The sequence below is a fragment of the Xiphophorus hellerii genome, chromosome 24 (assembly GCF_003331165.1).
Source record: "Xiphophorus hellerii strain 12219 chromosome 24, Xiphophorus_hellerii-4.1, whole genome shotgun sequence".
Classification (NCBI taxonomy): domain Eukaryota; kingdom Metazoa; phylum Chordata; class Actinopteri; order Cyprinodontiformes; family Poeciliidae; genus Xiphophorus; species Xiphophorus hellerii.
This window is the reverse complement of record NC_045695.1, coordinates 12,727,571-12,751,899: the sequence shown is the minus strand read 5'-3', so window position 1 is coordinate 12,751,899 and position 24,329 is coordinate 12,727,571. Positions and strand designations below refer to the sequence as shown.

Genomic DNA, 24,329 nt, shown 5'->3' with positions numbered 1-24,329 from the left:
GCTGAAGCCAACAGGATGCAGGTTAAAACTGAAACATGAACAAATAAATAATAAAAATGTAGAAAATTAATTTCCCTGAATGTAAAAGAAACATGATGAACTGATTCTAACATCTGATCCAGTCAAACTGGTTTAAAGAGTCCAAACCAGCAGAACCAGAACATTTGATCAAAAAGAAACTCAAAGTTTTCTATCAGCCTGGATGAGTTGAGCTATTTCTGCTGGTTCCTGATCATCAGCTGGAGACCCGACTTGGTAACTGGATCAGAACCACTCAGTTTCTTCATTAATGGCCTTGGGTTCTTATTAAAGCTGCTGAAAGCCAATGGAGGCCATTATTTCCTAAGGAGACGTGACCTGATGAAGCATCATCACAGAGACGAGGCTCCAACCGACTGACAGCTGTCAGACTGAAGAGGACGGTTCCTCTCTGACCCGGCCCAACAGAACCACAGCTTCAGGACAAAGCTGAGGAACCTGCTGCTGCTGCAAACCTCACTTTCATTCATTTCATCTAGATTTGCTTTTCTACAATCAGTCATTTCTTAGATTTGCTCATTAATGATGATTTGAACTTGTCAGTGTTTGTGGCTCGACTCTGGAGGAACAACATTTCATTCTGGATGTAAAGATGAGAATCAGAAATGAGAAATAAAACAATCTGAATCTTTACCAAACCAAACTGAAACATCTCCATCATTAATTTACATCATTTGAATTATTTTACTCATTTTGTTCATCAGTAAAAAACATTTTAAAGTAAAAAACTGAAAAACAAAGTTCAATAATCTCAAAGTCTGAAATAAGAAAGAAATAATATATAAGGTAAAAAGTTTTAGAGATTTTATTCTGACATTTAAACAGGTTGTTATGAAATAAAATATACTAGAATAAAAGCATAAATTAAACTAATGTTTAAAGTATAAATGAAGGATTTTATTGTATAAATAAAGAAAACAAACCTCAGATTCTTCACTTTACTGACTGAACTCTCCAGGATCTCAACCAGATGCTTCATATCAGAGTCTCCACCTACATCTATGTTGATCTCATTTATTTCCAGTTCAGTCAGATCTGGGTTGGACTTCAGAGCCGAGGCCAAAACTTCACATTCAGCCTTTTGGAGCTCAAAGTCACCAAGTCTGTGATTAGAGAAGAAATAAATTCAGTTCTAATGAAATCAATCTGGATCATAAACAGACTAAAATATGATAACAGTGATGTCATCATCTGATCAACATCTGATCTTCAATTTACTGAGTTTGACCCCACAGAGAATCTGTGCAGTTCCTGGTTAAAGTCCAGGTTCTGGTTCTGGTTCTGGTCCAGGCTTCATGTCCTCAGACCTTCAGCTGCAGTCAGATGTTGAAGATCTTCTATCATCTGTGAAGGAAAGTTCAGTTTTCTCTGCAGCATCTGATGGAGCTGCAGCATCAGAGCCTCAAAGGAGCTGAAGCAGCTGATGAAGAGGCTGACTGAGCTGATGAAGGAAACTACTGGAGATGATGGAGAGGAGGAGGAACTGCTCACAGCTCGGACTTGGACTAGACCGTGTGGCTCAGAGGAACAAAGGTTTGGATGTTAGAAGAAATTGTTGGAAATGGTTCCAGCTCTGGAAGCAGAGTTCTCAGAGCTTTGGGAGGATCTGACAGAAACTAGGACTTTTTCTGGAGCCAGACAACAATCACCACATTTTGCTCTCATTTACAAACTCAGAGGAAACTAGTGGGAGGAGGAAAAGTTGGTTCACTAAGTTTCTAACTGGTTTCCATGACAACAGCAGCAATTATTGGGGTTATTTTAAAGTGTCCATCAAACCTAAACAGTGATTTTATCATTTTAAAAAAAGACAAAGATCCTAAAAGGAGTAGCGGCTCAATGAGTGAAGAGGAGTTTAAAGTGTAAAAGTCTCTCTGGCTGATTGGATCTTTCAGACAAAATAGATTTTTTTCTAGAGTTCAGGGTTTTCTATTCATTTAAACATGAAAACTGATAAAAAAATAAATATTTTTAAAATGATCAAAATGTCTAAAACCAGAAGCTGCAGCTGTTCTGGATGAGCTGAATGTTTAGATGGTTGAATGGCTGAAATAGTCCAGAGGATGAAGGAAGAAGTTAAAGACCAAAAACATCCAGAAGCAACTTGAAGAAGAAGAAGAAACAGGAGGACAATAGAGCTGAATCAGCATTCACACAATGAAAACATCTGGACTCACCGAGCCTTTCTGCAGTTCCTCACAGCTGGAAGCAGTCTCAGTTGTCCATCATATGATGTGTTGTACTTCTCCAGGTCCAACTCATCCAGAACCTCTGACATCTGCAGCATGAAGGCCAGAGCTGAACAGTCAGTCTCTGAGAGCTCCTTCCCTGAATCCAGCAGCCGTTGGATCTCCTGATAAAATGAGACGTCGTTCATCTCCACCAGACAGTAGAAGATGTTGATGCTTCTGTCAGGAGAGATATCATCAGTGTTCATCTCCTTCAGGTTGGTGATGATTCTCTGGATGGTTTCTGGACTGTTCTCTGTCTGACCCAGCAGATCTTCTAAGAGTCTCTGGTTGGACTCCACAGTGAGACCATGAAGGAAGCGGACAAACAGGTCCAGGTGGCCATTTTCACTGCTGAGGGATTTCTCCATGACTTCCTCCATGAACTCATCTAGAGATGTTTCTCTGTATTTTTCTCCCAGAAACGTCTTGATCACCTCTGACTTCCTGCTGGTGAAACAGTGGAGCATGTAGACTGCAGCCAGAAACTCCTGGATGCTCAGATGAACAAAGGAGTAGACGGAGATGTCGCACGTCCCTCTCTCTCTTTTAAACATTTCAGTGAACACTCCTGAGAACAACGCAGCATCTTTGATGTTGATGCCGCACTTTTTGAGCTCTTTGTCATAGAAGATCAGGTTTCCCTCCAGCAGCTGCTCAAAAGCCAGTTTTCCTAGAGACTCAATCAGCTTCTTGTTCTCTGGACTCCAGATTGATCTTGTCTTTTTTCCTCCATCATACTTTTCCTTCTTGATTGCAAAGTTAACCTCCAGGAATGCTATGTACATCTCAGTCAGAGTCTTTGGCAGTTTTCCTCCCTCTCTGGTCATCATCACATCCTCCAGAACTTTAGCAGTGATCCAGCAGAAAACTGGGATGTGACACATGATGTGGAGACTTTTTGATTTCTGGATGTGGGAGATGATCCTGCTGGCCTTCTCTTCATCATCTCTGAATCTCTTCCTGAAGTACTCCTCCTTCTGGGGGTCAGTGAACCCTCTGACCTCTGTTACCATGTCGACACACTCAGGAGGGATCTGATTGGCTGCTGCAGGTCGTGTGGTTATCCAGAGGAGAGCAGAGGGAAGCAGTTTCCTCCTGATGAGGTTTGTCACCAGAACATCCACTGAGCTGGACTCTGTAACATCAGTCAGGATCGGATTGTTCTTGAAATCCAGAGTAAATCGACTTTCATCCAGACCATCAAAGATGAACAGAACCTGGAACGTTTCAAAGCTGCTGATTTCTTTGGTTTTAGAAAATAATTTATGAATCAGTCCTAATAAGCTGAACTTTTCTTCTTTCAACATATTCAGCTCTCTGAAAGTGAATGGAAATATGAAATGAATGTTCTGGTTGGTTTTGCCTTCAGCCCAGTCCAGAGTGAACTTCTGTGTTAACAGTGTTTTCCCAATGCCAGCCACTCCCATGGTCATCACTGTTCTGATTGGTTGATCTCTTCCAGGTGGGACTTTAAAGATGTCTTCTCTTCTGATTGTTTCTTGTTTCCTGGATGCTGTTTCAATGTGTCTGACCTCATGTTCCTGGTTGACCTCTCTAGTTAACCCCTCTGTGATGTGGAGCTCTGTGTAGATCTGGTTCAGAACGGTTTGATTTCCAGGTTCAGCGACGCCTTCAGAGAGACTCTGGAACTTCTTCTTCAGAGACGCTTTATGGTCACTCTGACACCGAATATCAAAATCTGAAGAAAGAGACAAAGACAGGAGAGGAGACACTTCAGCTGAACATAAGGAAAACAATAATTTTTTGATATTCTCAGAGACAATTTGTGCATCAGCTTTAATGGATGAGAAAAAAGTAAATCAATAAATAAAAAGCCCAAATTTTATAAAAACTCTGCATGGTAAGAATAACAAAAGTCACGACTTAAAGTTAAAGTTGCTGCTGTTGATTCATTGGGATGTAAAGTTTTATCTTTTAAATCTATTTCAGCTCTCAGTGTTTGAAAAATATTAACACCATTAAAAAGCAACAGAAAACACCTTTCTCTAAACAAGTTTAATATATAGAAAATCTATATGGAAATTGAAAAATATTCAAGAAATATGGACTTTAAACAAGCTTCCATATCTTCCTGAGACAATATCTGTATATTTTCATCTTATTTCAAGTTTACTGAGATATTTGTAGTCAAAATTACACAAAATACTTGGAATGAGAGTTGCAAAAATAGACATTAATTTAATAAACAACTGCATAGACCATGTATCAAATTGTCCTCTTTGATGGCCTCTGAGGCCACTGCTGATTTATCACAAAATTATGACCAAATCAAACTAGTTCTGATGGAAACAACGTCCAGCAGAGGGAACAGCTCCTGTTAGTTTAGGTTTTATTGAGGTCTGAGTTGTGGTTCACCGTCTAACTTCTCATTCATGGAATCAAACTCAGGAAACAGTTTGGATTTTACAGAGCTGAAGTTGGCTTCAGATTGAGCTTCCCATTCAGGAAATGGGTAAAGGGCCTTTACCCATTAGGGCCACCTACTGGTTGAGCATTTTCAATCTGCTTGAGTTTAAAAGCTGAAATACTTGCACTCTTAAAATATGGGCTACATTATTCTACACTAATAGCAGAAAACTTTAAACTATAGATTGTGATTAGTGAAAATTTGGCCATAAATCCAGGTAAAAACCAGGATCTGGCAGACAGGGGACAAGTTACTAGTTATCTCTCTGAGTTTTTAACTCTTCACTATAGCATGTAGTTATTGTTTCTAGTAATCTTTCTCCAGTTCACCTCTTGTGATTTCTGTGCCTCCATGGTCTAAGGATGCCTTGTTGGTCCCCAGATTCTCCTCCACTCCTCTGTTGTCTGCTGCAGCTCTGCTGTCCTCACATTCATCTGCCTGATTGTCTCCAAAACCATTTGGATCTCACAAACTATTCACTTCCTGAAGAAGCTTCTCTGTAACATAACTCCTTACTATATTCTACATTTACCATCATCTGCCAGCTGAACCTCAACCACACCTTGAACCAGGGAGCTTTTCAGAGACTTCAGTGACCTCTGAGGATACTCAAAGTCACTTTCTAATGGGCAGAAAGTGATTTAAACTCTGTGACAGAGTTTAAATCACTTTCTGCCTAGTGAAATCCACCATGTTCTCCCTTTTCATAGAGAGACATGGTGACCGTGGTCCAGATACATTAAAAGGGTTGAAATCAAACCTGTATTGAAGTTTCACAAATCAAAGCTTTAATGCAGCTTCGTTTAGGGAAAGAAAAAAAACTACAAACTTGGTTTTAGATATTCTGGCCTGAATAATCTACACCATGATTGAAGTCTACATATTTTAGTTTTTGAAGTAGATCACGTTAAAATTACGTGGAATTGTCCTTTAGTCATTTCCCCAATTAGAAACTCCAATTTTCCAGCAGAACCTTAAAGGCCTGGTGTAATAACCAATAAAAGTAGAACAAAAATCATTTTCAGCAAGGTCAGATTAACCATATTGGCAGCTGGGCAATTTGCTGACCTATAACTTTTGCCACCTCTCTTTTATTGTTTTATTATACACTTTATTTCTGTTATGCTAAACGTAACATTAATATCAACCAAAACCCGATTGCTGCTCTCCTTAGCCATCCTCTCTGCTATTTCATTCCCCTTAACCTCATAATGTGCTGAAACACAAATAAAATTATCTGTAAGAATCATCAAATTGATTCTAAGAAGTGTTTGTTTTATTTAAAGCTGATGACATGTTATGCTGCAACATGACCCTTCAGAGTAAGAGTCTTCACTTATAATTTTAAAGATGAACAAATAAAAAGTCCAATTTGTACATTTATCTTGTGGCCATTTTTTGAACAGGCTCAAATTAAATGAGGACTTTATTAAGCCCAGTTACCTGGACATAAGTTCCAGTTACACCAGCTGGAAAAACACAGATTCAGTTGAAACAACTGACCACAAAAAGACTTTTAAACCTTAAATTTCCAAATCTCATCTAAAGACGTGGATCTGGTTCCACAGAGACGATAGAAGGAAGCTCTGATTGGAGGAGTTCAGTCTCACCTGGAGCACAGCTGCTCTGATTGGCTGTCAGCCGTCCAGATCCTGTTCTGGGTCGTTTCCCATACTGGGGGCAGCTGGTACAGACCGGATCCATCAGAACATTCTGACCCAAAGCACAGCAGGATGGATGCTCCTCCTCACCAAAGCTCCTCCTGTGAAGACATTTCTTCATCACTGAAATATTTCACTAGCAACAGGCTGGAGCTGAAGATGTTCATGAAGGTCCACAACAAACAAGGGACCAGAAACTGGGTCAGAACAGAACCTCAGAACATTGATGATTTCTGATTTTTACTTCATTGAATTATATTTGGTATCATGACTGATGCCAGTGTTCCCAGTCTGGAAGATGCTGGGTTTCACTGCTTCAGTGGGTTTACAGACAATCTGAATTGTTGCTCTTCACAAGCTTGGTTGTTTTTGTTTCCATGCAACATTTTAATCCATATTAATTCATTCAGACTTTCATTCAAACTCTACTGATTTACTGACCAACATCCTTCATGTCCAACTTTAAATTAAGAAGTAAGAAAATTAAGTTGCTGTTTATTAAAACACTGAGATCAACCAGTTAATATAATTTATTTTATATCTATAGATTCACATGAATCAGTTAGAAAATGGTTTCTTACTTTCTGTCTGATGGTCCAGGTTCATTACTGAACCATGGAGGATGATCTTTGGACCGGTCACTCCTCATAGATGGACTGATGGATCCTGGAGGTTCTGCTCTGTCCTGATCTTCCATCTTCTGGACGTTTGGAGAGAGAAACCAGAACCAGTCAGTCCAGTGATCCGGTTCCAGTAACTGTCCTGTGAAGCAGAAAGCTGGTTCCCATCATGTGTTCAGAGGATCAGAGTGAATCATTTGAATGAATGAGTGAACATTTCCTATGAACTAGTGAACGTATTTATTTCCCACAGTGGACTTGAACGCATCATGACTCTATTGTAGCTCTGTATGGAGGGAGTCAGTGAGCAGAAGGTTCTGAGGGAGCAGCAGCTCAGGTCGGGTCCACAGCTCTCCTCCAGACAGAACCGGGTCCAGCTGGGATCTCAGCAACATGTCAGCCTCTGTGTGCAGCTCAGCAGGATTTCCTCTCAGCTCAAGAGACACAAAGCAGCTTTCAGGGACCACAGCATCCAGCTGAGGTACCAGCTGGACCCACTGCAAGGAATCATGGGTAAACAGCTGCTTCAATAGGGGGATGAAGCCCCCAAACACTCAGCGAGGCCTGAAACATATTTAGTCTATTGATCTGATTGAACTTCAAAATAAAGAGACACATTAATGCAACTCTTTTAGTTAGAAACTAGTTTGTTACAACTGATCTAAAATGTTTGTGAAATTATTTATTTTATTATTATTGCTCCATTTAAAAGTTTTGTTATTTTTAGGGTTGAACCGACTGCAGTTTTCTGGCTGATCGATTCCGATTTTGCAGATACTGATTGCTAAACACAGCAACCTTTCAGGTAAGAGTCAGTCTGGATCTGGATGCATTTTTCCAGCAGAGCTTTGAGAGACAAAGAGTTTCTTCCTGCTGAAAGGAGCAACAAGAGGAAAACCTGGAAAAAGATCAAACTCAGTGAGGAGGAAGAGAAGAAATCTGTGGACGGCTTAAAGCCGGTTCTGATCCACAGACAAGAGAAACATCAGTTTCTGCTGAACCCCAGACTGATGAGGGACGGAGTGATGTGATTCACTTCCTGCTGATTTCAACAAGCAGAGAAACTAGTTTACAATGTTTTAGTTTTGCTTTTTAGGTTAAAACACCAGAGAGAGTCGCTGCAGCAAGAACTGATGGACTGTAAAAGTTACATTAAGTTCTCAGTTTATTTAGATTAAATCTGAAAAGTTCATTATTGCTCCACACAAACAGATCAGCTTTAGATGCTGCTGTCATGGTAGATCATAGCTGATCATTCACCAGGTTAACTGCGCAGTAACTGAGCTGTGTGTTTATAGTGTGTTCAATATTTCTCTTTTTGTTCCTTATAGTCGCATAATGTAACCTCACTTAGCATCACTTTATAAGCAGCAACGTCTCACAATAAAGTTTTTCATTTGATCTAATTCCTTTCTAGATCAGGCCTTCAATAAAGTAAACAGAGCGCTGCTGCGGGGACCAGGCCCTATGAGAGCCGAGCGACCCAGGCCGAGGTGACTGAGGCCCCGGGAAGCCTCGGTGGGTTCATCGGTTAGAAAGGCTCCAGAGAGCCGAGAGACACGGAGGGACCCGGAGCGGCAACACTTACCTCTAGTAACAAGTCAGCAAGTTATTTCCATCCTGCAGCTCAAAATGGAGGCTGATCTGAAGGAGACCAAAGTTGGTTTCAGTTTCTATTTCCACAGGAAGTTACGTAACTTGTGTTTTCCTCTAGAGCCAAAGTTTGATTCATCTGAATAAACATTAATAGTTCAGTTAGATTTAACAGAGTGAAAAAACTAGAGTGAAGATGGAAAAGCTTCAGTATTTCTGTTTTGCTGTTAGTGAAGCAGATCTGAAGCTGAGCAGCTTTTTTCATGGATTCAGCAGAAAACCAGCAGAACAAACTGCAGTTTAACAGGCGTTTGATGGAGGATTATGAGCGCTCACTGCCCTCTGGTGGTGAACTATCGCAACTACAGATATTCCTCTTCATATTAATTACAGTTTATTTGATCTCATTTTCACTTTTATCAGGCCAAATCAAATCAGCTTACATTAATGTTAAATAAGAGTCACTGCAGGGTTAGTACATGGAAAATAAAACTAATTCTATAAAATCCTCCAAAAATGATTCACTGTGGGAAATTTTGAGACTCAAGGCCTGAAAAAATATAAATAATAAAAATGTGTTTGAAATAAAATTCAATCACCTGCGATAGGAGCATCAAGCAGGATTAAAGCGGCTAATAGAGAAAAATTAAGTATAAAAAGTTAATAAAGTTTAAATTATTAGTACTTAATATTACTTAGTTAATTGCAGTCTTTTGTAGAACTGAATTAATCTGTAAATAAATGTATTACACATACAATATTATGCTGCTGCTGTTAATGTCATTTAAATACTTTTATCTGTTTTTAAAGACTGTCTACAGAAATAACAATATTATACGGTGGTGGTGCAAAACCTCAGCAGAGTTTAATTTCCTGCTTTTGAATAAAAGTTTCAGGAAGGAAACAAGAAAAGTAAAATTTATTATTTAATATGAAAACTAATTGAGAAAATTAACTCGTTTATATCGCTCTTAATGTGAAAGAACTCACAGGAAGTGAATGTGGTTTGTAAACGCTCTAACTTTATCAAGTAGCTGTAGTTACCATCTGGGTCCACTAGAGGGCAAAACCCGCCCTGCTCTTATAATAATAGTTTAGTTCGCGGCTCTGCAGCTAAAACATCAACATCATTCTGAATGTTTCCAGGATAATTTAACTTTTCATAAATATTTTCCTACCTTCAGACCGGAAGCTCAGCATATTAGCGTCTAAACCAGAGTTGTAGAGCTTTGATTCAGCTCTGTTGGACCTGAAGCTCCAGTTTAGGAGCCACAGCTCCTCTGAAGCTGCTGCTGGAGCCTGTTAGCATCGTTAGCATCGTTAGCTCCGCTCAGAGTCTCTGCGGCTGTTTTCATCTCTGTGGAGCTGCTTCTAGTTCACACTGACAGATAAAATATTGACATGAACCCAGGAGAAGAATCTGTCTTCATTTATCTCACTGGGAATCAGTGAGATAGAAGTGAGAACCTACGATTAAGCTGTAAAAATTATAAACACACTTCCTGTGACGTCTTTCAAAATAAAACACCGGAAAATATAATAACAGTACAGTTCTAGTTTAAAGAAGCTTAACAAAGAAGCTTTCAAGGAAAAAAACTGTATTGATTAATTAAAATGTTTCCATGTATTTTATTTAAACATCTTCAGTTTGAATAACGCAAAATAAATTTCTGCCGTAATTAGAAGCTTTAAAATCTAGATCAACTGAACAGGATGCTTCCGTCTTTACTAAATAAAGATGAAAGTTTTTAATTTTATACTTTATTTCTTTGTTGATCTGAATACAGAAACCTAAACATAATGGAGGACTAAAATAAAGGTGCTGTTACTATATTTGTACACAAACAGCTACATAGAAAAAACACAAAGAACATTATTAAAAACTTTATTGTCTCATTAAACACCCAGGAACCAACATTCGATAGAAGAAATGTGAAAAAGAAATAACATAACATTGGTGCAAAATACTGCAATTCCCAATATTCCTTTAAGACCCAGCAGATGTCGCTGTAGCTCCATTCAGAGAAGAGAAGCTGCAGCTTCGCTCTGATTTTCTCCTCTAATTTTACATTCAGCATATTTATCAGGTATTTCCTGTGGATAAAAATATTTGCAGCTCTCCCTCCGAATAAAAAACAACCCAGAATTTGGAGTGAAAAACTGTGACTCACCAAATCGAGACAGCTGTTTCCTGCTAATTATCTCGGAGGAAAATTGTGCAAAAAAACTTCCTGGAAAACCGAGAGTGACTAAAACTTCCTGAACGAGTTCCTCGATGCCATCTGCTGGCAAAAAGGACACAAAGACGCTTTAATCCCTCGTACTGTTGATGTTCCTCTGGCCTCCTGCTGCGTTTCCCCTTCGGTCGCAGCGATGTCTGAGGAAGAGGAGGAAGAGGAGAAACGATGGTGTCTCTGGGACGACAGAGAGAAACAGAGCAGCCTTCACCTCAGCTTCACCTTTCACCATCTGCAGCTTCTGCAGTTAAGCAGCAGCAGCAACCAGATTATGTGCTTCTTTTAGTAATAATTGGAGTTTAATGGCTGCTTGAGATGAGATGAGTCACGATCGGCTGAAACCATCAGTATATATTCACACCGGCTGAAAATCTGAAGAGAAACTATTATCTAGAGCTTATAATTAAGTTGCAAGATGAACTTTGATGCATTTGTAATACAAAGAACTGCTTGAGTCAAAGAACATCTAGAAACACATCGAAGCAGAGAGAAACGCAGAGTTACGGCAGGTTGCTTTGAATTATGCAACTAAACACTTCAGGAGGTTGAAAACATATTTACACTAAAAAAAGAGATAAATATTATTTTTCTCAGGTTGAAATGAATCAGATTAAACTTTCTCTGTTTTAGGTCACTGAGGAACATTATTTCTTTTTTCTCATTTCCTCAGTTTTTGGTTGATTCACCTTGAAAGGAGCAGTATTATGTCTTTTACAGACACATAATGTTAGTATCAGTTATAAAAAAATGCAATATATATCAAATGCAACTTACATAATTGGACTTAGTCATTTAACACCTTGAAATTGGGTCTCTGTCTCTTTAAAAACTCCAGCTCTTTCTCAAACTCCGCCTTCAGGAAGTCATCACAACATGGTTCCTCTATTAACCCTTTAACAGTTTTTACCAACGTTGAACTGAGAAGCAGCTCAGCAGATCCACCAAATGTTTGCTAACTGCTGCTGGCTAGTCTGAAGGAGCTGAGTGTGGGAGGAGCTGCATCTCGGAGGCGGGGCTACGTCCACCCAGACATTTTTGGACAGCTGAACGGTTGCCATGGAGATTAAATAATTTCTCAAACGTGCATGAAAGAATCAAGGTGTGTTTTTGATAAGGAATAGCACTACAACAAAAAGTCACTTTTAAATAATACTGCCCTTTTAAAATATCAAACTTGGTTCAAATAATTTGAATTTCCTTCCACCAGTTCCTCACTCCCGAGCAAACTGGTGTAACTGGGTGAGTTTATAAGCATTTTATTACATTTCCTCACAACTTCCCATAAGACCAAGACAGAGAAAATGTACTTTAGTCGATTAAAGCCACCAAAATAAACTGTAATCTGGCCTTATGTTGCTTTTAGAGTAATGACTGAGTGGCCTTTCAGCCCATTTTAGCACAGCAGCATCTTAACAAGAACTTTTGATAAAGTTTATTATAGTTGCACAAACATAATGGAACTAATCTGCCTCCAACTAATTCAGATGCTGTGAATTAACCAATCAGACGCTTCAAAAGCAATGACATCATCATTTTGGCTTTTTACCAGAGACTAAATTAGTTTAAATTAAAACTAACCGTCTTTCCTCTCATTATTAATTTCCCAAAAATAAGTATTTTTTATAATCCAAAAGCCATCAACCTTTAAGCTTGCATTAATTAATTTCTTATAAAGCTAGGGAAAATAAAGATGCATAAATATTAATGATGTTTTTTTAATTTATTGGCAGATTAATGTTTTTTCTGATACATTACATAATGACAGCACTCTGGTTTGGCTGCTGTTCTCCTCTAAGTGGTTTTTATTTTACTTTACAGAAGTTTTCAAGCTCTCCCAACTTTCCTTCTAATGGCAGCAGATTTTATTGTATTCTACATTAGATTTGATCAATAGCTCTCCAGGTTTTCTGAAGGTATTCAGAGGATTTTCTCACAATTTCTGTCCGGTCTTTGTACCGCAGCAGCGTTTAGTGTAGTGAAATAAAAGACAGGTGTAAAGTGGCAGGAACAAAGACGCTCAAAATGTCTAAACTCCAGCTTGTAATTTATGTCTTGATTTTCATCCAGTTTAACAGATGAACTCTGACCTTGCCCAGCCTTTTATGGCTTTTGTGATTTGACACCTTCGTTCGTCACACACAGAAACATGTACCAGCTACGTACCGAGACGATGCGCTCTGCCACCCATTTGTTGAGACCAAATCAAATAAACTAAGAAATAAACTAAATTCAATACGGCCCCCAACAGCAAAACTTTCTTTTTTAAATCACAGTGTTTCCATTAAGAACATTTAGTTTTGAGATTGTGTAATTATTTTGTGAACTGAAGGGCAGCTAATGTGGAAAAGCGCCTCTGTTGCCTGGATTTTGAGCTCATAGCATGAAATGCTAATAGCAGGGGTGTCCAAGGTGTGGCCCGGGGGCCGTTTGTGGCCCTCTTAAGGATTTTTGCAGCCCTAATGGAGCAAATCTGGCCTCCATGTGACAATATTTTATTAACATTTATTCAAAAAAAACCCTACTGTATTGTTTTTACCTCTAAAATAAATATTTCTCAAATATCTATTGTTACAGCTAATCATGGATCCATTTAAGTGAATTTAAAGCAAGGACACTCTGCGGTCGGAGATTCGGATCAACTGACAAAACAGTTGGATTTTTATTTTGCAGATTTTGGTTCAGCTGCTAAATAAAAGCTGGAGAGTTTCTATTTTGGAAACCAGTGTAGAGTCTGAAAACTTGTTATATATTTAAAACTCAATAATACATCCAGGCTGAAGCCTTTGTGCTATGAGTGACCTACACATTCAACAGACTCAGGCTGCCATATACAGATAAACACCACAGCTGGGAGGTCCAACATATACAAACAGTGGTGCCAAAGCACGTTGACATGTGGCAAGAGGAAGATGGAATCGAACCTACGCCCTTCCTATTACAAGACAACAACGCTACTCTCAGAATGTTGACTTTTGGATCCCACAGAGGAATGTTACTGACAACCTCAAAATATACTTCAGTTTTCCTGATTCAGCTCAATTCTTCCTCTAAAACCAGGTTCTGAGTCTCTGACGTCAGCAATTATAAATCACTGCAATTAATAAACATGATTTGATTTTAAAATAATTGGACATCATTTATTCTCCTTGTTAATTTATCATTTCTCTTTCATACGTTTTATTCATTGTTAGCTTTCAGTGCCTGCGATGGACTGGTGACCTGTCCAGGGTGAACCCCGCCTCTCGTCTGGTGACAGCTGGAGCTGGGCCCCACCGGCCCCCCTCACCACCCTGCAGGGATCAACGTGTTCAGATCATGGATGGAAAGATTTGATGGTAGATTGTCTCCCTTAAGACCTCACTAAAAACAGCTTCATAGTTGATGCCTCAACATCAACTGATTCTATCATATTGCTGACTATTTTTTCTACTTCTAACATAAACAGGTAAAGAAGTAACCTAGAAATGTTTTCCCACCCCAGGCATCCGGTCCCAATCATCATCAGTTCTGATGATGTCACATGCGTAGCGAGTCCGCTACGTCTTAAAATTGTAAGTCAGACTTTTTTCTTTGCCATTTTTCTGTACTCTTTAAAATACAAATGTTCTTTTTTGTAGGTTTCTGTAAAGTGCAGTGAATGGGAATGTTCTGCCGTTGATCCTCACTGTTCTTAGGAAGGAGAAATGTCAGTATGTTTGCAATAATACTGGAATACTGTGATATTAAATTAAAACAATACTCTGTCCTTGGTTAAATATTTCTCACATTTCCTCTAAAGTGTACCTATTGTTTCATTGTACTAATTTTCATAAGCATGTTGTCTGCAAATTTTGAATGTATTGACAATTTGTACAATTCTGTAATAGTATATTGGCAATGTACTCTTGAAAAATGTAAATATATTTAAAATAAAATGTGATTTGTTATGCATGCGTGCATCCAACTCTATGACCAACATTCACCATCCGACCCGATGGAACTGGAGAGGTTCTGAAGGAGGAATGGCAGAGGATCCCCAAATCCAGCTGTGAAAAACTAGTTGCATCATTTCCAAGAAGACTCATGGCTGTACAAGCTAAAAAGGGGTTTCTACTGAGCAAAAGGTCTGAATACTTATGACCATGTGATGTTTCAGTTTTTCTTTTTTTAATAAATTTACAAAGCTTTCTACAATTCTGTATGTTTTCTGTCAAGAGGGATGCTGAGTATACATTAATGAGAAATAATATGAACTTTTCTGAGATTAGCAAATGGCTGCAATGAAACAGAGTGAGAAATTTAAAGGGGTATGAATACGTTTCATTCATTAATTCACCAGGGACTTTGATTTTCCTCATTAAAACAAAATCAGAGTAAAGGAAAAACATGGATATTTGAAATGTCCGTGATTGTATTCAGTGACTCAAATATAAAATACATAAAACAACTTTCCTAGCAAGTTGGCAAACAGCTGTGGAAATTATTGCTGTGATTCAACCAACAATTTTATGATTTTCTAATGAGCAAACATTTAAAACCAGAAAGACTCAGAAATGGAGCGATGGTCAGAAAGAGGTCAAGTTTTCCATATTAAAGAAAGTCCATAAAGTAACGCATTTGATCCAAAATGTCTGATTCAATCTGGATTTTCTACTGATAAAAGCCCAGAGAAATCCTCTCTGATCAATAAATTATTGACTTCATATTGAAATATTTTCCATCCACCAATCAGGAACCCAGATATCTCAGCCGGGCCACAAACACTCAGAACCTACTGGTACCAGTTTGACTCCACTATGAAACTGGGAGCAAACTCAGCTTGTTGTCTGGGTTACAGATGAAAACTCAGAGAAAATCAGAGTTCCTGATTGAAACCAGGTGCTGCAGCTCTGCATCAAAACCAGAACCAGAACCAGAACCAGAACCAGGCCCAGTGCTGGTTCTGGTTCTGGTTCTGTCCAGCAGCTCAAAGAGAGAAAACCCAGTCAGGACTGGAAACCAGAAGAATGTGGAGTTAAAACTCACCTGATCAGATCTTTGCTTCTCCTTCTGTTCACACAAACCGAGTCGGAACGAACTGGACCCGATTCTCCAGAACTTGAACCGGACCCACCTGAGGCTCCGCCCCCTCTCACAGCAGAGGTGTGTTGCTAATGAGAAGAATCCTGTCTGATCATCACTACCAGGAAATAAATGGAAAATAACAACCAGTTCACATTTCAGTTTAAAGATTATTTATGTTTAAACATTTCAAGATTTTTTTTCCATGACTATTTCATTAAATTAATAAAGATTTTCAAGTTGATCAGATTCAGTTTTATCTATAAAGACTTTTATAAAATAGCCAAAGCTGCACCAAGTTTCTGCTCAGCAACACAATAAACCACTAATAATAGTTTCTGCTTGTTCTAATCCTCAGCGCTCACGTAGCAGAGCTCACTTCATTTCAGCCTCCTGCCTCTGACTCCCCAGAGGATCCATCACTCTGCGTCTCTGAGGTCTGAGTCCGGGTCCAGAAAATTATCTTTACACCCGTCTGGCCCCCCGGCACTGCAGAACAGGACATTACCTGTCCAGATCGCTAAAAAAAACATTGACAAAAAAACAGAAATATAAAATACAGCGGACCTAATTCAAACCTAATTCAACATTTATAAAGAATCCTATGTCTTTTTTCTTGCACCCCTTCAAATAAAGTCTTACCAAATTTACTTCCTTGCAACCACATTGTTTTAAATAATATCACACCCTGGTTCACTTACACCTGCTTAGTTGTTTATGCTGTGGATTAATTTCACATTGAAACATTGTAAATAAAACATCAGCAAAACAAGAAGTGAACACTCACCTGATCCAGACGCTGCTCTTCTTCTTCTTCTTCTTTTTTGCGGTTGGCAAGCAACTTATTGATGTGCATTACCGCCATGAACTGGAATGGAGTGTGGATCGGGATGCTACATATATTTTCCCCCAAACCCCCCAAAAAAAGAAAAATAAAAGAAACCTTATATCCTTTCTATCAATTTCGTTTTCTTAAGATAATTTATTAAATAACAAAAATATACAGACTCTGCTCTGCTGCTGCATGGAGTCTGAACCGGTTCTGATCCAAACCTGACTAGAGCTGACACACCTGAGGCTCCGCCCCCTGACCCACCTGAGGCTCCGCCCCCTGACCCAGCTGAGGCTCCGCCTCCTTCCAGGTGACAATAAACACCTTTATTTTCATGTTTTCCTTTGTATGAGTTGAGCTGTAAAACTTTAGGTCAGATTTGAACTTTTTCAGGTTTTTCTCAGTTTTCTGCTCATTTCCAACCAACATTTTATTGCAGGAAATCATTTCAGGAAGGAACCAGAAGATTCAGGAGTCTGGGAGATGAGACTGTAACCGACCTGAACACTGAGGCCCCAGAGCGCCCCCTGCAGGATCTGCTGCACCATTAACCAGACAGAAATGGCAGTTTTATACAAGTTATTATTCTAATTCAATAGCTGATTTAATTCATCGAGTTTTGATTGAAAAGATTGATTCTCATCTGTTTTATTAAAAAAACATCTTCAGTCTGAATACTGCAAAAATAAACTGCTGGCTAAATTAGTAGCTTAAAGCTGAAATCAACTTGAGATGTTTCTGCTTTTACTAATTTAAGCTGTGAAACTAAATGTGAAAACTTATAATACAGCAGAAATGGCCTGGAGGATTAAAATGAAGGTTTAGTTATTATATGTGTACACAGTCAGCTGCATAAAAAACACACAAAGATTTTTTTAAAAACTTTATTTCAAGATGAAGAAAATCCTGACGGCGATGACTGGTTAATAAAGTTTACTTCAGTGATAGTTCAATAATTTTCTTCTCCTTCCTTTTTGTGAAACTGTAACATACAGAAATGCAATGTATTACAATCTAGGCTTTACAGAGCGATACAAATAAAATAAAGGACCAACATGGCATTGACTTTCAATGAAATGAGGATGTTAGCTAGCGATTAGCAACAAAAATTAGCATATGAAAACGGACTCATTAGCATAATAATAACGGGCTATAAACATACAACTTTACACAATACCATCATATTATGTAACATTACAGGTGTCTTATGTTATTATCAAGTAATACTCACAGACAATGCTTTAACAAACACCAAGAAAGAACTAGGAGGAGTGTGGAGCGGCCATTGATTCTGGGCAAAGCACTTCCTGTCCATTCTTCTTCTCTACTATTAACTTAAACAATAACTTAAAGACCACAAGGTGGCGTATTTCAACTAATAATAACACTAGAATGATGAGGTAAAACTTCAAGATTTAGCTTTTACAATGAACATAAAATATATAAAATCTTTTTTTTTCCAGGTTCCACATGTTCCTGAAAACTGCTCTAAGATCAGAGTTTCTGTAGGACATCCAGTTCTAAACTGGTTAAACTGGTTTCTGTGATGGAAGCTGAAGTTTCTCTGCAGTTTCCAGTAAAGCATCTTTTTATCTGTGGAGCTTTGAGGAACATTTTCATGTCAGCAGAAGGAAGAAGCAGCAGAGAAAAGAGGTTTGAAGTGTCTTTCATGGCTTCAAAGCTGAACTGAAAATGATTCCCATGTTTCCATTCTCAGACCATTTCTGGTTCCAGGATGAAAATGAATCAGAGAGAAAAAAGATCAACTTTCCAGTTGAATCCAGTTCAGATCAAAACTCCATGAAGCCTCTAAATGGAGCCCAGTTTGAATTGGATCTTTATTGATCCAAAGAGACAAACAATATCAGACACTAAATGACAGACTCGAGAAAATAAACGGGAGGAAAACCTTGGAGGTCAGAGGTCATCATCATGATCCAGTCAGAGTCTCTTTAGACTCAAACTGCTGCAGCTTCAACCTCTGAGGATCAGCAGGACACAGAGACCATTCTCTACTTTACTGAGATCAGAACCTGCAGAGAGAAGAAGGAAGGAGAGAGCAGATCAGTGAGTGTTTCCAGCCTCTCTCCAGCAGCAGTCAGTGACGCAGCACATCCACTAGATGGTTTCTAGGCTGCAGTCAGACTGATCTCAGAGCTGTGACCAAGATGAACCTGATCAGTTGTTTCCTGTTGAACTGAGAGAACAAACAGATCTGAGATCAGATCTGCTGCTGCCACAGTTTGATGGATGAGGACCACTGTCTCTAGACATGTTGGACGGCTGGACGCTGGAGTCCAGCTGGACTTCCTGGAGACATGGACACAGCAACAACACTCATCTTCACACCAACACAAACGCAGGAACACAGCAAGCTGCTGCTCCTCTGATTGGCTGATTGCAGTCTCTGTGTCCAATCAGGAAGCCTGAACCATTCTCCTCCCACTGAGAAGCTGCAGCTTTACTGGGAACACTGGATCTTTGCTTTGATGTTAACTGGGTTTAGTTCAATATGCTGACAGGAGCTGGACTCACTACAAACATTTACTTACTCTACAGTCTTTACAAGATTCTTCAGCTGCTGACCATCTGAAACATTCAGGTTGTTTCCTCTCACGTCCAGTTCTGTCAGACGGGTCGGGTTGGACTTCAGAGTTGAGGCCAAATAATCACAGCTGGTCTTTGACAAACTGCAGTCAAACAATCTGAATAAAGAATAAAAGATGTGAGCTGAAGCCAACAGGATGCAGGTTAACCAGTCCAACAGAACCAGTTAAAGATTCTCATCAATATTAATGCCAACAAGCTGCTGCTTCAATAAAGACCTGCTGACTTCAGAACCAGAACCAGAACCAGAACCTGGTACTGGGTCATGTTGTGTTGGAGGATTTTAGTCAGTAAAATCATTCCAGGTTCTGATCAAAGTGTTGAAGCATCAATCATTGATTATTGATTTGTTCCTGTCAGATTCCAGGAATTCACTTTTCTACACTGGGTTGAATGACCTTTGACCTGCTTCACATGAGGGGGATTTCTACACACTGGGGGTCCGAATGCTGTCCTGTTCTGACCTCAGATCAGCAGGTCCAACTCAGTTACACAGAGGGACTAAATTAAACTCTGGATCCAAGTCCAGGAACAAACTCAGAAAATATTTATTAGAACAGAAGAAATTAATTTGATTTATGATCAATTATATATAATTATTCACAGAAATATTGATAATTATATAATTACATACTCCAATGTCTCCAGTCTGCAGCCTTCAGTCTGTAGAAAACCACAGAGCTCCTTCACTACAGAATCTTCCAGGTTGGTTCTGCTCAGGTCCAGTTCTGTCAGGTGGGTCGGGTTGGACTTCAGAGCTGAGAACAGAGAAGTCCAGCTGGTCTCTGACAAACTGCAGTCCAACAATCTGAATAAAGAATAAAAGATGTGAGCTGAAGCCAACAGGATGCAGGTTAAAACTGAAATATGAACAAATAAATAATAAAAATGTAGAAAATTAATTTCCCTGAATGTAAAAGAAACATGATGAACTGATTCTAACATCTGATCCAGTCAAACTGGTTTAAAGAGTCCAAACCAGCAGAACCAGAACATTTGATCAATAAAGAAACTCAAAGTTTTCTATCAGCCTGGATGAGTTGAGCTATTTCTGCTGGTTCCTGATCATCAGCTGGAGACCCGACTTGGTAACTGGATCAGAACCACTCAGTTTGTTCATTAATGGCCTTGGGTTCTTATTAAAGCTGCTGAAAGCCAATGGAGGCCATTATTTCCTAAGGAGACGTGACCTGATGAAGCATCATCACAGAGACGAGGCTCCAACCGACTGACAGCTGTCAGACTGAAGAGGACGGTTCCTCTCTGACCCGGCCCAACAGAACCACAGCTTCAGGACAAAGCTGAGGAACCTGCTGCTGCTGCAAACCTCACTTTCATTCATTTCATCTAGATTTGCTTTTCTACAATCAGTCATTTCTTAGATTTGGTCATTAATGATGATTTGAACTTGTCAGTGTTTGTGGCTCGACTCTGGAGGAACAACATTTCATTCTGGATGTAAAGATGAGAATCAGAAATGAGAAATAAAACAATCTGAATCTTTACCAAACCAAACTGAAACATCTCCATCATTCATTTACATCATTTGAATTATTTTACTCATTTTGTTCATCAGTAAAAAACATTTTAAAGTAAAAAACTGAAAAACAAAGTTCAATAATCTCAAAGTCTGAAATAAGAAAAAAAATAATATATAAGGTAAAAAGTTTTAGAGATTTTATTCTGACATTTCAACAGGTTGTTATGAAATAAAATATATTAGAATAAAAGCATTAATTAAACTAATGTTTAAAGTATAAATGAATAATTTTATTGTATAAATAAATAAAACAAACCTCAGATTCTTCACTTTACTGACTGAACTCTCCAGGATCTCAACCAGAGGCTTCAGATCAGAGTCTCCACAACCATTTATGCCGATCTCATTTATTTCCAGTTCAGTCAGATCTGGGTTGGACTTCAGAGCCGAGGCCAAAACTTCACATTCAGCCTTTTGGAGCTCAAAGTCACCAAATCTGTGATTAGAGAAGAAATAAATTCAGTTCTAATGAAATCAATCTGGATCATAAACAGACTAAAATATGATAACAGTGATGTCATCATCTGATCAACATCTGATCTTCAATTTACTGAGTTTGACCCCACAGAGAATCTGTGCAGTTCCTGGTTATAGTCCAGGTTCTGGTTCTGGTTCTGGTCCAGGCTTCATGTCCTCAGACCTTCAGCTGCAGTCAGATGTTGAAGATCTTCTATCATCTGTGAAGGAAAGTTCAGTTTTCTCTGCAGCATCTGATGGAGCTGCAGCATCAGAGCCTCAAAGGAGCTGAAGCAGCTGATGAAGAGGCTGACTGAGCTGATGAAGGAAACTACTGGAGATGATGGAGAGGAGGAGGAACTGCTCACAGCTCGGACTTGGACTAGACCGTGTGGCTCAGAGGAACAAAGGTTTGGATGTCAGAAGAAATTGTTGCTAAACTCTTAAAGAGCTGAAGACCAAAACAGAGCGTTTGGATCCAGCAGCATTTTTCCTGGTGAAGCAGTGAAAGTTCTCCAGTAACTAGAAGAGGCTGGGATGTCTAAAGAGTTGAAGCTCATGTCTCTCCAGGTCTTCATGGCTAACAGCTTCAACAAAGCTGCAGATGAAGAGTTGATGAGGAAAATGGTTCCAGCTCTGGAAGCAGAGTTCTCAGAGCTTTGGGAGGATCTGACAGAAACTAGGACTTTTTCTGGAGCCAGACAACAATCACCACATTTTGCTCTCATTTACAAACTCAGAGGAAACTAGTGGGAGGAGGAAAAGTTGGTTCACTAAGTTTCTAACTGGTTTCCATGACAACAGCAGCAATTATTGGGGTTATTTTAAAGTGTCCATCAAACCTAAACAGTGATTTTATTTTAAAAAAAGACAAAGATCCTAAAAGGAGTAGCGGCTCAATGAGTGAAGAGGAGTTTAAAGTGTAAAAGTCTCTCTGGCTGATTGGATCTTTCAGAAAAATAGATTTTTTTCTAGAGTTCAGGGTTTTCTATTCATTTAAACATGAAAACTGATAAAAAGATAAATATTTTTAAAATGATCAAAATGTCTAAAACCAGAAGCTGCAGCTGTCCTGGATGAGCTGAATGTTTAGATGGTTGAATGTCTGAAATAGTCCAGAGGATGAAGGAAGAAGTTAAAGACCAAAAACATCCAGAAGCAGAAGAAGAAGAAGAAACAGGAGGACAATAGAGCTGAATCAGCATTCACACAATGAAAACATCTGGACTCACCGAGCCTTTCTGCAGTTCCTCACAGCTGGAAGCAGTCTCTGTCGTCCTGAATTTGATGTGTTGTACTTCTCCAGGTCCAACTCAACCAGAACCTCTGACATCTGCAGCATGAAGGCCAGAGCTGAACAGTCAGTCACTGAGAGCTCCTTCCCTGAATCCAGCAGCCGTTGGATCTCCTGATAAAATGAGACGTCGTTCATCTCCACCAGACAGTAGAAGATGTTGATTCTTCTGTCAGTAGAGATTCTATCAGTGTTCATCTTCTTCAGGTTGGTGATTCTTCTGTCAGTAGAGATTCTATCAGTGTTCATCTTCTTCAGGTTGGTGATGATTCTGTCAGTAGAGATTCTATCAGTGTTCATCTCCTTCAGGTTGGTGATGATTCTCTGGATGGTTTCTGGACTGTTCTCTGTCTGACCCAGCAGATCTTCTAAGAGTCTCTGGTTGGACTCCACAGTGAGACCGTGAAGGAAGCGGACAAACAGGTCCAGGTGGCCATTTTTACTGCTGAGGGATTTCTCCATGACTTCCTTCATGAACTCATCTAGAGATGTTTCTCTGTATTTTTCTCCCAGAAACGTCTTGATCACCTCTGACTTCCTGCTGGTGAAACAGTGGAGCATGTAGACTGCAGCCAGAAACTCCTGGATGCTCAGATGAACAAAGGAGTAGACGGAGATGTCGCACATCCCTCTCTCTCTTTTAAACATTTCAGTGAACACTCCTGAGAACAACGCAGCATCTTTGATGTTGATGCCGCACTTTTTGAGCTCTTTGTCATAGAAGATCAGGTTTCCCTCCAGCAGCTGCTCAAAAGCCAGTTTTCCTAGAGACTCAATCAGCTTCTTGTTCTCTGGACTCCAGATTGATCTTGTCTTTTTTCCTCCATCATACTTTTCCTTCTTGATTGCGAAGTTAACCTCCAGGAATGCTATGTACATCTCAGTCAGAGTCTTTGGCAGTTTTTCTCCCTCTCTGGTCATCATCACATCCTCCAGAACTTTAGCAGTGATCCAGCAGAAAACTGGGATGTGACACATGATGTGGAGACTTTTTGATTTCTGGATGTGGGAGATGATCCTGCTGGCCTTCTCTTCATCATCTCTGAATCTCTTCCTGAAGTACTCCTCCTTCTGGGGGTCAGTGAACCCTCTGACCTCTGTTGCCATGCCGACACACTCAGCAGGGATCTGATTGGCTGCTGCAGGTCGTGTGGTTATCCAGAGGAGAGCAGAGGGAAGCAGTTTCCTCCTGATGAGGTTTGTCACCAGAACATCCACTGAGCTGGACTCTGTAACATCAGTCAGGATCGGATTGTTCTTGAAATTCAGAGTAAATCGACTTTCATCCAGACCATCAAAGATGAACAGAACCTGGAACGTTTCAAAGCTGCTGATTTCTTTGGTTTTAGAAAATAATTTATGAATCAGTCCTAATAAACTGAACTTTCTTCTTTCAACATATTCAGCTCTCTGAAAGTGAATGGAAATATGAAATCAATGTTCTGGTTGGTTTTGCCTTCAGCCCAGTCCAGAGTGAACTTCTGTGTTAACAGTGTTTTCCCAATGCCAGCCACTCCCATGGTCATCACTGTTCTGATTGGTTGATCTCTTCCAGGTGGGACTTTAAAGATGTCTTCTCTTCTGATTGTTTCTTGTTTCCTGGATGCTGTTTCAATGTGTCTGACCTCATGTTCCTGGTTGACCTCTCTAGTTAACCCCTCTGTGATGTGGAGCTCTGTGTAGATCTGGTTCAGAACGGTTTGATTTCCAGGTTCAGCGACGCCTTCAAAGAGACTCTGGAACTTCTTCTT

General features: G+C 39.4%; 1 protein-coding gene and 1 long non-coding RNA gene across 2 annotated transcripts in view; both read right to left on the bottom strand.

Annotated features, from left to right (window-relative positions):
* The window catches only part of LOC116715911 (ribonuclease inhibitor-like), a 65,475-nt gene that overhangs the window by 22,337 nt on the left and 18,809 nt on the right, over nucleotides 1-24,329 (bottom strand). Inside the window, exon 6 of the mRNA XM_032556664.1 lies at nucleotides 19,923-20,096. Within this exon, the coding sequence (XP_032412555.1) occupies nucleotides 19,923-20,096 (174 nt within the window). The remainder of the gene's footprint in view (nucleotides 1-19,922; nucleotides 20,097-24,329) is intronic.
* Nucleotides 8,363-10,115, bottom strand: LOC116716005 (uncharacterized). Its single transcript, XR_004338341.1, has 2 exons — nucleotides 9,751-10,115; nucleotides 8,363-8,623 (listed from the first exon to the last, which is right to left on the bottom strand). It is a non-coding gene; the product is annotated as an uncharacterized LOC116716005 (long non-coding RNA).